This window comes from Carassius carassius, chromosome 32 (genome assembly GCF_963082965.1).
Source record: "Carassius carassius chromosome 32, fCarCar2.1, whole genome shotgun sequence".
Lineage (NCBI taxonomy): Eukaryota > Metazoa > Chordata > Actinopteri > Cypriniformes > Cyprinidae > Carassius > Carassius carassius.
This window is the reverse complement of record NC_081786.1, coordinates 3,559,312-3,572,218: the sequence shown is the minus strand read 5'-3', so window position 1 is coordinate 3,572,218 and position 12,907 is coordinate 3,559,312. Positions and strand designations below refer to the sequence as shown.

The following is a 12,907-nucleotide window of genomic DNA, read 5'->3' as shown; positions in this document are numbered from 1 at the left end:
GTCATAGCTGGTCAACCACAGTCTAAAAAATGTCTTTAATGCTTCTTGAGTTACAGGCATTTACACATTTACACATTTTGGAGCTGTCACCAATGGCAATTTGCATAAGGATTGCCGAAATATATTATTTAACTATGTTAATACATGAATTTAATATTTATTGTACTTAATATGTTACTCTTTCACCAGCTGAAAATGATCAAGATCTAAGATAGGGCCATTACTGCACTAGACGTGAATGAGGCACACGATTATTATCTATTAGTCGCGAAATAACTTGATAAAACATTAACATATGTCACTAAATGTTCTCTGCTCTCTTTCTGTACAATGAATGTGTTATGAATAGTAGCCTAACTTGCAATGTTTTTTTTATTTACATTAACTTTAAATGTTAAATTCACATTAAAAACTATGTTTATATTAAACTAAAAAATATGTTATGGCATGACACCCATAGGCTATCTGTTAATGAAGTAAACAGGTAGGTTTTTTATGCATAGTTAATAGATTACATTATTAGGTTATTTTGACTGTCATAGATCAACATTATCTATAAAGGTGAGAATCGAGATATTTCATGATATAGTTAATGCGACTGGGGGTATTTCGAATAAAAAGGAAAAAATAAAGTGCTGTTGTGGTTGTGTGTCACATGACGACCGGCAGCAATAAATTACCTCGCAAAGAGTGAGTGCATTAAATATTAAATTGTGTGAATATTGGATCAATTTCAAAAAGGGGGTAACAGAGACCTCTGGTGGTGAGATGAACGTACTGCAGAAGTCTTACTAATTTGTATTTGAAATAGACTTTCATGTAATCAATTAGCACACGCTTTTATCATTACTTTATTTAGTGACTTACGAATGATGAACAATACAAGCACGTTTATAATCTAAAATAATAATCTAAGCGTTGATGTGGCAACAGTAACCAAGGGAGGCGGTGCTAATCTTGTTGTTGTTGTTGTTGCTGTTGGAAACGGTCTCGCCAGCAATGGCTGCTCACTGAAATCATTATGGATCCTCTACAACAGACATGAATCGACTTCTTCGCTGCATTTTATTGCATATAACGTACGTTAATTTCGCAGAAACCTTACATTTAGCAGTAGAATAGGTATAAAACGAAATAGATTCGCTTAATTTTCGAACGAGATGTAATTCTGTGTGCTGGCAGTGATTTGTTTGTGTAGTTTCAGCTAGCGTGTGAGCTAACGTTACAACATCAACAATCACTGATCCAAACATACGCATTACGCTATTTTGTTATTTTCAGAATCGAATTCATAATCAGATGAAATCGGGATTGGTTTATTAGCTTTATGCCTGTAGTATAGTAGCTAATATAGCACAGAAAAGCTGGATTTTAGAGGTGTAGTTTCTGTGTTAAATATTACATTAATCTGCTTAACCTCAATAGTAGTTCTAGTAAGAATAACTTATTGTTACTAGTAAAGACTGTCTAAATGTAGCATTGGTAATAGAAACGACAGTTCTTCTTTGATACTATTGTATGATATTTTCAGTTTTGGGATTGTTGTTTCCAGAATGAATTTTTCCATATTTCATCAGAATGCCAGCAGGTGAGTAAAGATAACTCATACTTAATATATAACAGCTCTTTTCTCTGTCACTGATGATCATGAATGTTCTTATGAGCTGGTTTCTCTGTAAATCTCTGTTTGACAGGTCAAAGTGATGTGAGAGCTAAGACCAAAGCTCGCTTTGACGAGGTGTTGAAGAGATACACAAACCCTCCCTCAGAGAAAAAGAAAGCCAAACAGATCACTGACCAGTCCCAGGAAATCATCGTGGTTAGTAATATTAAAAATAATCATAATTTAACCTAGAAAAAACATAATTCACCCCTGCATCCCATAACATCTGTCATTTGAACTCCATTCTTTTTTCTTGCAGCTTCAAACCTTGAAGAAGAACCTAGATTTGACTAAAGACACTGAAGATGATGAAGCTATCCTCCATAACACATATGATCCAGCTCAGGGCAGCCCTAGATTCACCAAAAACAGGCGCAGAGAGAGAGAAGCATCTGAAAAGACTAACATAAACAATGCTGTAAGTGAGGAGGAACCAGCACTGACCGGTGGGAAGAAGAAAAGCAAAAGGAAACTCCCACAACCACCAGCTCTTGTACCAGATGAAGAAGACCATGAAAGGAGGACTGAGACAAAGATTGATGGAAAACATACTAGGAAGACTAGGAAAGCAAAGAATAAAAGTGGAAATGATGTTAGTAGACAGAAAGAAGACACAGAGACAGAAGATGATTATCTGCAGGCGTACCAACATCAGATCTCACAGGAGGAAGAGAAGGCTGGAAAGAAGACGGCACGGAAGAAAGCCACAGAGAAGCTTGCAGAGAGCCAGCTGTTAAACAATGAGCTGGAGAAGAAAAAGAAGAAGGTGAAATCAAACAAACATGATGGTGATAGAAGGTAAAAATCAATGCATATTCATAAATGATCACAGTTAACATCATTCATATTAGGACCAAGATTATTTAACATTATGTTGAACTTTTCATATTTGTTTGGTGATGCCAGAGCTGCAGAAATGACACACTTTGTCTTTAATTGAAGGTTAAAAGTGGCCTTAGCCAGCAGTTAAGCATATTTAGGAGTACAATAACATGACTTTTCTAAAAAAAAAATTAAGATTATAAGCCTGATGGATTTTCCTCTTAATTTTATTTAGCCTTTTTGTTTGCAGTCAAACTGAAGCATCAGTGGATAACCAGACAGAAAATGTCCAGGATGATGTTGTGGAGGAGTTCAAGGAGGACACAGTCAAACCCAAAGTGAAGAAGAAAAAGAAACAAAAAGAAGGTATGATAAGCTATAATTTGCCATAACACATTAACATTTTTCTTTCATTTCTAGGCTCAATATAAATATCAGATATGCAATATTTCCTCAATTTCTAATATAACATGTCTAATATAGCTGCAGTGCGCTGTTTTTATTTATTATTTTGGTTGCCACCACCATATTCTCTCAATATGTATATATATATATATATTGTGTGCATTTCATTAACACTATGAACACTTACTACAGATGTGATATTAATGTTGATTGTGTTTGTTCATTTCTGGTTGTAGTGATTGTTGAGGAGGAACAGGCAGAGGAGAAACGATCCTTTGACGACAGTCTGGTGCTGGGAGTTTATATCCACAGGACAGACAAGCTGAAGACGGACCTGATGGTGTCTCACCCCATGGTCAAAGTTCACGTGGTTGATGAGGTCACTGGACAGTATGTCAAGAAAGAGGACAGGTTTGGATTTCACTTGTATTGTTTTTACCACCAAAACCAAAACCTGCTTGAACCAATTGGTTTATAATCTTCATACCAAATGCAATCTTATTTATTTTATTTGGTTCTCAGCCATCGTCATGTTTCATCCTTCTATGAGCAAGAAAACATCGAGCACATCCTGCCCATCATAACTCAACCCTTTGACTTCAAGAAACACAAAAATACAGTTCCAGAATGGGAGGAACAGATCATCTTCAATGAGCGCTTTGGATATTTCCTTCAAGACGATGAGGAGAGTCCACGTGTGATACTGTTTTTTGAGGTTTGTGCACTTGGATAAGTTTAAAACTATATTTGCATTCTCAGAGCAAAGAATGGAATGACTAAAAAACTTTGTGTTACAGATTCTGGATTTCATTAGTATGGAGGAAGCACGAACAAACATCTCTGTTGACCGACATGAAAGGGGTTTCCGGAAAATTGCTTGGGCTTTTTTGAAGGTACCAGCTTTGATTTTACTTTAGTCTTCTAGTTAATCTTTTTTTATAGATGTTTGGTCATTTTGTATGTCAGTTTCATAGATTTCATGTGACAGTAACCTTCATAAGTTCTGGGGTAGATTCCTATTTGCTGTTTCTTCTAGCTTGTAGGAACCAACGGTGTCTTGAACGTTGACACCAAACTGCGTCTACAGCTTTACTGCCCTCCTCCACGAGCAAAGAAACTGCCACAAACAGTTGAAGTGTTTCAGTGGTGGTCAAAGTTCCCAAGAAACAAATACGCCTCAACCCTCTACGTCACAGTGAAAGGCCTCAAACCACCAGAACATGTAGGGTCACTTTTTGAATTTAAAAACCAGTGAAAAGACTGAAAACTGGTGCCTGTTGATGTTGATTTGGACTGTTTGTTGAACAGGTGGACCCCAGTATCCGCTCCATGATGGCTCTCCAGCAGGAGCGCGGCAGCACCTCCTACAGTGATCTCAATACTGAGATGACCATTAAAACCAGCACACAGATACAGGAGAGCAAATCAGAAATCATTAAGTGGAGCCGCATACCTGGACAGGTATTAGAGTGTAAAAGTTAGGTGAGTCAGTAATCCTTTTTGTTAGACCTAATATGTTTCTTATTGTTTATTTAAACAGGTGTGCCGCATTCCGAATAAGCCAATGCACTCCTTCCGTGGAGGTCAAATAGGCTGTTTTACTCTGCGTTTCTCTCATGATGGACGTGCACTAGCAGCTGCATGTGCAGACAGAGATGCGTTTCCAATCATAAGTGAGTAATTTTAGGTATACGTGTTGTTTTTTGTGTGCACTGTATGTATATATATATTCATATAATTTTAATTCGAAATAAATTATTTTATATATAAACAACAGATTTTTCTGAAATATACACATGCATGTGTTTGTATTTATATATTCATAATAAATATACACAGTACACAAAAACTTTTATTTTGGATGCGATTAAACACGATTAATCATTTGACCGCTCTAATATATATATACAATTTAATTTTTTATTACATATTTTTTTCACAAAAGCCATAAACTTGTTAGCTGACAAAATAGTTTTGGGAAGTTAAAATTGTAACATGCTATACTTAATCTAAAACTATTTTAAACAGAATTTTGCTTGGCTTATAGTTTTATTATTATTATTATAGTTTTATTCACTTTATATTAATTAAGAGAATAAATGGAATATTTGTATTTATCAAACCAAATTGTATATTACCACTCATTACCATTTAAAATAAATTCGTTAAGGCAACTGTGTTAAATGTGGTGAAAAACCTGATGAAAAGCCTAAAAGGAAAGAATGTGATGTGTGTCCAAGTATGGTGTCCCATACGAAATATATGCATGCCATGTATTAAATAAAATAATATACATTTTAACCTAACATTAAAAAAATTATAAATGCTATGCATCAACTTATCATCAATTTCTGCAAATACTGCATTCCTGTATGTAATTTAATGAAATCTCTTTATTTTTAGTATATGAGATTCCGTCTGGGAAAGTTTTGGCATCCTTTAATGGCCATCTGAGTGTAGTATATGATCTCTGCTGGTCCAGGGATGATAACGGACTATTAACGGCTTCCTCTGATGGAACAGTAAGGTAAAAAAAATTTTTTTTGCATATACAGAGCTTACCTCATAATATTATGCATCCTATAATTACACCACAAATATGAGTGAAAGTGTGAGCCATCATTTTTTTTATTTCCTTCCTCAGAGTGTGGAACGTTGAACGACTGCAGAGTTTTGCTCATAAGACTCTTCCTCACCCTTCATTCGTGTACTGCGCCCAGTTCCACCCGCAAACCCAGAGTCTGGTGGTGACGGGGGGTTATGACGGGGTGCTGCGTGTCTGGAGTGTACATGTACAAGATGTGAATGGGCAACTCCTGCAAGAGTTTGACGGACACAAGACTTTCATCAACACGCTGTGTTTTGATCCAGAAGGTACTGAGGAAATGAACATATTAACTGTCTGGATGTAATTTAATTTAATTTATTTTATTTGATAGGGACAATGCTCATTGATCAACAGACAAGTTACTTGCTGTAAACAAGCCAGAGTTAGCTACAAGTGCTAGTTTCCATCTGTTGTCCCTAGCCAGATCTTAACAGGCACCCTAAAATACAAAAGTCAATAAAGATACACTAAAATACAGTAGCAATGTAATAAATACAGCAGAAATTTTAAAACAATATGGGCATACTCTCAAACAGACAATATGTTGTTCACATCATCAACCCTCAACTTAATTACAGTATAAAGTAGATACAGTATATGAACAAATAATAAAAAAATATACATACATACATACATACATACACATATACACACACATATATATATACATATATATACATACACATACACATACATATATATATACACATACACACATACATACATGTTCACAAACTTAAACATTTGGTGTATGGTTACAATTATAATTATCCCTAATCCAAGATTTAAGCTGGTTTTTAAAAGAGGAGAGACTATTACACTCCCTTAACTCATTGGGTAGGCTATTCCAAAAAATTGTAGCTCTGACAGAAAAGGCTGTATTTCCAATCCTACTTTTTCTATATTGAACTATGCAGTCCCCTCTGGTGGTTGCTCTGGTTACTCTATTGACCCTATCTTTCTGTTTTATAAACTGGCACAGTGGTGGTGGAGCAAGCCCACGGAGTACCTTAAAGACAAGACATGCGTCAGCAAAGTGTCTGAAGTTTTCAAAGCTAAACATATTGTGTTTTTTGATTATGTGACAATGATGATAGCTATTAGCCTTACAGTCCAATGTCTTTAATGCCTGTTTATAGAGTGACTCCAATGGTTGCAATGTTGTTTTATTGGCTTGCGACCAGCTTGTTAAACAATAAGAAAAATGTGATAAGATCATCGCATGCAAGAAAAGCTTTGAAGCCTTCAATGGTAGATATGATCTTATATGCTTAAAATTTGCAAGATTAAATTTAACAATATTGGCAACCTTTTTTGTATGCTTTTTAAATGAGAGTTGTGAGTCTAGGATGATTCCCAGATATTTAAAGTCAGATACCACTCTAACCTTATCTTGGTTAACAATTACCTCAGGGTCATAAGTCACAGTAGTTTGTTTTGTAAAATACATACATACTGTTTTACTTATGTTCAGATGTAAGCATGAATTAGTTAGCCATATGGATACCTTGCTCATGGCCTCAGTCAGTTGGTGTGCAGCTTGTTGTTTATTTTTAGCATGCACGTAGAGGACTGTGTCATCTGCATACATTTGTAAATTTGTAAATGTACAGATGGACAAACAGTGGCCAGGTCATTTATATAGAGACTGAACAAAAGGGGGCCCAGTATAGATCCTTGAGGGACACTTATTCTAGAGTTTAGATATGTGGATTGAGTGTTGTTAATGCGTGTGCTTTGTTTTCTGTCAGTTAAATATGATTTCATCCATTTAATTGCATTCCCACAGAAATTAAAGTAGGATAATTTTGACAAAAGAACGTCATGATCGACGGTGTCAAATGCTTTTTTGAAATCTAAAAATATTGCACCCACCACGCCTCCTTTATCTAGATTCATTTTGATGTTCTCAATAAAAAAGCAGTTGGCTGTTTCCGTGGAGTGAGTACTTCGAAAGCCAAACTGCATTGGGTGCAGTGGTGTATGGCCTTTACTAAGATGAGCAGTCAGCTGTTTCGCCACCCATTTCTCTACTACCTTGGATATTACAGGTAGTATACTGATGGGCCTATAGTTCTCTACTAGTGTTTTATCACCGGCCTTGAAAATGGGGGTTACCACGGCTGTTTTCCAGGAACTTGGGAAAATACCTTGTTTAATTGATAAATTGATTAAATGTGTAAGAGGTATAATTAAAGACTGTTTATGAGTTTTAAAAAATACAGAATCAAGACCAAAAGCATCTTTAGCTTTTGAGTTCCTTAGTGAATTTATGGTATTCTCTACCTCAAGTTCACTAATTTCCTCAATTCTAAAAACTGGTTTGTCATTATCAATAGGAATGCTCACTATATTACTAGTAATGCACTTCTGTGCCAGTTCCTCAACTGATTGGATAAAAAATTTGTTAAAAGTGCTTGCTATAATATCTTCTTCTCTGGTTATGATTCCATTTAATTTCAGTTCAAGTGCCGGTGCGCAGTGCTGAGTATCTTTACCAATTAATTCATTAAGATTGTTCCAGATTAATTTCCCATCTCCCTTTGCATCATCAATTACTTTTATATAGAAATCTGCTTTGGCTTTCCTTATGTTCCTTACTACTCTATTTCTGAGGGATGTATAGCTATACCAGTCACTTCTGAGTCCTGACTTAAGTGCAATCTTTAGTGAGGAGTCTCTGTCCCTCATCTGTTTCCAGAGAGCCTCATTGAGCCAAGGTTGAGAATTTTTCTGTCTTGGTCTGTGTGACATTCTTCTGTTATATAAGGATATTATAGTATTAATAGTGCTTGAAAACATATTGCAACTGTTCTCTATATCTTCAATTCAATGTGATTCAAGACATTAGCGAAATTAGAGTAACTTTGCTTAAAAGTGTCTGCAAAGTACATGTAATTTAATGTAGTAATATGTTGGTCTTCACTTAGGAAGCAAAATGTTTTCTGCGGACAATTCTGGACTTGTTATTGTTTGGGGAACCAAGGTGATGCCTGGGTCTCACCGTGGACTGACCAACCAATGGAGCATTGAGAGGGTAAATGCATTCTCAAAGATTACGTAGAAGAGCTAAATAAATAACTAATAAAACTAATTTAATAATTTTCAAATGTAATATTTATCTTCAGGAAATTAAAGAGGCAGATCTGAATGGAATATCCATCAATTCATTAGAGGTGCATCCAAATGGAAGACGACTTTTAATTCATGCCAAAGACAGTGTTTTAAGGGTCATGGATTTGAGAATGTAAGTATCTACCTTTTTATTAATATTTAAATATTAGTTTAATACCATAATGTAAAATTATTAAAATTTGGGGAAAAATTTAGTCATTATTCAAAATGAATAATTAAAGGGATACTCCACCCCAGAATTAAAATTTACCATTAATCACTTTACCCCCATGTCATTCCAAAGCCGTAAAAGCTTCGTTCATCTTTGGAACACAATTTAAGATATTGTTGATGAAAACCGGGAGGCTTGTGTCTGTCCCATAGACTGCCAAGTAAGTTACGAACAAAGCTTTTACGGGTTTGGAATGACATGGGGGTAAAGTGATTAATGACAAAATTTTCATTTTGGGGTGGAGTATCCCTTTAAGATAAATCATGTGCAGCAAGTCTATATATGTCTATTAAGAGTAATCTAAGCCAATTTTACTTCCCTGTTGACTTTTTAAAAAGCACATGAATCAGTGCATTCGTTGACAGTACCGGTAATTATAGGCAAGTACTCAACCTAAATAAATGCAAATATCAAATTAAAAACAAATACTTGTTTTACAGTTTTGCAGTGAAGAAATACATAGGTGCCACAAACTACAGGGAGCGAATCAACAGCACATTCACTCCCTGCGGAAGCTTCATTTTTTCAGGCAGTGAAGATGGACTGGCGTATGTGTGGAACTCTGAGACAGGTTTGGAGATACTTTTGAGTCTCTTAAGTATGGATACAAAGAAAAATCCAAGTGGAGACTGAACTGGGATATCTGTTGTGTAGGTGACCAGGTCGCTGTGTACTCTGAGCTGTGCTATACATCTGCGCTTCGATCTGTAGCTTTCCACCCTCATGAGAACATGGTGGCCTTCTGTTCCTTCGGCCAAAACCAGCCCATCCATCTCTATCTGTATGATCAGAAGGGCGAGTCCTCTAAACGACTGAGAAACCACTGATTCATTAGTATTTAGAGACAAGTCATATGATCATTTTCTTTTAAAGATGAGTGTTTTGTGCTTGTACGCAGTGGCTCAGATGGAGGTGGAGAGTTTGAGAGGCTTGAGCCGGTCAGAGTATCTGGACAGTAAGTCGGGCAGGAATTCATCAGAGGTCACGACCTTCCAGAACACTACAGCCACCGGCATGGACCGATTCGCCAGCACAGCTCGTGTGTCTCTAAAGATGCAGCGGGTCAAACAGAAACTAGACTCTGTACTGGTAAACATGTTGATGGTTATATTAAACTAGATTTAAAAAAAAATAATAATCAAGACAAACTTTGATGTTGGCTTGACAAAGCCTGACCAGAAAGTTTGAATCCGTTTTAAAAGCTTGAAGGTTTTTAGTTTGAATCAGTTTGAAGTTTTAAGGGCCAAAAATAGATAATCTGTTGTAAATGTATTAAATTGTATCTGATTATTATCAGCATTGTAATTCAGTCAGTAATCTGTCAGCTATACTTCTTTTCTTTCAGGAGCCCCATCGCAGTTCCCCTGGTGTGGATATGTATGAACAAGGCAAGTGATGTACAAGATCATTTTTATTTGAAATTGAGAAAATAAGATGTATTTCTAATGCATGTGCAATGAATTCTGTTGTAAATTAACACAAATAAATACATAATTTCTTTTTTTTTTTTTTAAGGTGGCATGTCTTATCTGGGAAGGAGTCAAGAGGTGAATATTTGTGTCTTTTGCACTTGACTATAGAGTAACACTTGTAAAATAGATTTTAGAGTTGATTAATGTTTATAGACACAAACAGTACTAGTTTTGGTTGAATTATAATTATTCTATTTAAACCCGATTTGTTGTAGTTTACAGGTTCAGTTTACTCCTTGAACTGATTATACAATGATTGAAACCATTTGCAATGAGATTATAATTCACTACAAGAGCAGCACTCATATTTTTGTATATCCAAAATAGAAACCGTATCATATAGCATTCATACTGAAGCTCAGTCCTACATCGAGCTCTTGTTATTGTGGCTTCTTTCAGGGCCTGGCATCGTATCTTCCTCCTCCATCTCTGTTGTCTCCTCACTCCAAACTACGGATGTCCTCATCACTCACTGCTCAACTCATTCCACAGACCACACTCTCCTCACACAGCAGTATGTTCTCTACATTATCCTTTATATTATTTAGGATAACTTGTTCATGCATTGTTTTGAAGAGCACATCTCACACTACAGGGTAGAGAAGATTGAAAAATGTTAGTATGTATATTGAAAATTTTAGATAGTTTCCAAGGCACTTAAAATGACATGTTCATGGTCTTTAAATCATCCTCTCCTCTCAGGTGGTTACAGTCCTGCTGGCCAGCCCATTAGAAGAGCTCCATCCCTCAAGCACCAGAAAGTAAGACAATGTGATCTGTTTTTGTATTATACTACAGTTTTTAAGAAATTAATACTTTTATTCAGGAAGCACACATTAAATTGATCAAAAGTTACAGTAAAGATTTTTACATTGTTACAAAATATTTCTATTTCAAATAAATGTTATTTTGAACTTTGAACTCATGGTTTCCACAAAACTATGCAGCCGCACAACGGTTTTGAACAAGCAATGATGGTTGAGCAGCAAATCAGCATATTAGAATGATTTCTGAAGGATCATGTGACACTGAAGACTGGAGTAATGATGCTAAAAATTCACATCACATTAATAAATTAAATGTTAACGTATATGAAATAGAAAAGAGTTTATATTGAGTTTTCATCAAATAAATGCAGGCTTGATTAGCATTAGAAAAGTTGTTTTCAGTTATATTTTTTGTAGTTTTGGTTTGTTTAAAAGATACAATCCCAGTCTAATAATTGAAGATTGTGTTCATGTTCGCAGAGTTTACTGGATTATGAATTCTCTCAACAAGCAGAGACAGACTTTGGGCAAATCCATCAAACAGTAATCTTTAATGTTTTCTTATAATACACTGCTATAAATTTGGAATTACTTGGAGTCAGTTAATGACCTCTTGTATTAAATGTTCTCTAGGTCGTGTCTTTATACGAGTACAGAGCCAATCGATCAGATGAGCTGTCGATACGCCGCGGTGACGTGATCCATGTGCTGTATAAAGACAATGACAGCTGGTGGTTTGGGCGACTGGTCAGTGGACAGGAAGGATACTTCCCAGCATCCTATGTGGCTGATGAAGGTTTGTGAATAAGGTTTGATAACCAAAAGCACATGTATGATATTATATTGCCTAAATCCATGTGTATCTGCCACAGGGAGTTTTGATGACGAGCTCTCAAGAGCTTTAGAAGCACAGCCGTCACCGTTAGATGAACCTGAAGGAGTTGAGCGTGCAACACCAGTCCAGGTAATGACACATTTTCATTTATTCCTCCCATAAAGTTAGTGAAACTTCATAGTTTGACCCTTATGATCTCTATACCTGCAGCTGTCTGCAGCCATCAGTGCCTCTGGAGAGCTGAAGATCATCTCAGAGCTAGACACTGACCCAGAGGCGTCCTCCACCATGTATGAATGAAGCACATCCGTCATCTGAGTACTTACATTCTTGAGCACACATTGATATTATTTTCTTGACAGGACAAAAAAGAAAAAGAAAAGGGTGAAGCGGAGTGAAGTTCCCTCTGATCTGCCTCGGGTCCCATCCTCAGATCTTGAGATGTCTTCAGCATCTTCCAGGAGGAGGAGACCCCTCCCTAGACTAGGACAAGCCAACGGTGCGTTCGAAGGTGAAGGAATCTGAATGCTAAGACTTACCTCCGTTATGAAGGAACTAAGGACGTAGACACAGCGTGTTTCAAAAAGTGTTTTATCTGGATGTATTTTTTGTAGTTGGGCTTATTTAAATAATAAAAAAAAAAAAAAAAAAATATATATATATATATATATATATATATATATATAGTAATTTTGATACTGATAATTGTATTATGTAGTTTTACAAGATATTTTTACTGTTTCTGTATAGTATTTTGTGTACTGTGTTATTTTTATTTGTAAACATTTTTTTTATTTAAGTTTTGAATATAACTGCAACAACTGTACAAATTGTACATTTGTAGAAGTTGTTTCCAACAGGAGTATGGCAGGAATTTGTAAATCTGTAAAAAGCCGTAACAATGGGAACAGTCACAAACTAGGGCTTGATGGGTAATCTGTGTTAAGTAATATTAAAATACAAATCCCACATTCTTGCGCCACTCCAAA

General features: G+C 35.9%; 1 protein-coding gene across 1 annotated transcript; it reads left to right on the top strand.

Annotated features, from left to right (window-relative positions):
• The first annotated feature begins 965 nt into the window (after positions 1-965).
• On the top strand, positions 966-12,544 carry ahi1 (Abelson helper integration site 1). Its single transcript, XM_059519893.1, has 27 exons — positions 966-1,079; positions 1,532-1,588; positions 1,695-1,819; positions 1,923-2,461; positions 2,736-2,851; positions 3,127-3,301; positions 3,413-3,605; positions 3,688-3,783; positions 3,927-4,112; positions 4,199-4,351; positions 4,431-4,563; positions 5,294-5,417; positions 5,535-5,764; positions 8,429-8,535; positions 8,627-8,745; positions 9,285-9,415; positions 9,499-9,639; positions 9,743-9,933; positions 10,190-10,232; positions 10,360-10,391; positions 10,716-10,830; positions 11,019-11,077; positions 11,564-11,626; positions 11,717-11,879; positions 11,956-12,047; positions 12,129-12,208; positions 12,281-12,544. The coding sequence occupies exons 2-27, from the start codon at positions 1,579-1,581 to the stop codon at positions 12,441-12,443; spliced, it is 3,579 nt and encodes a 1,192-aa protein (XP_059375876.1). The 5' UTR covers positions 966-1,079; positions 1,532-1,578; the 3' UTR covers positions 12,444-12,544.
• Positions 12,545-12,907: the final 363 nt, after the last annotated feature.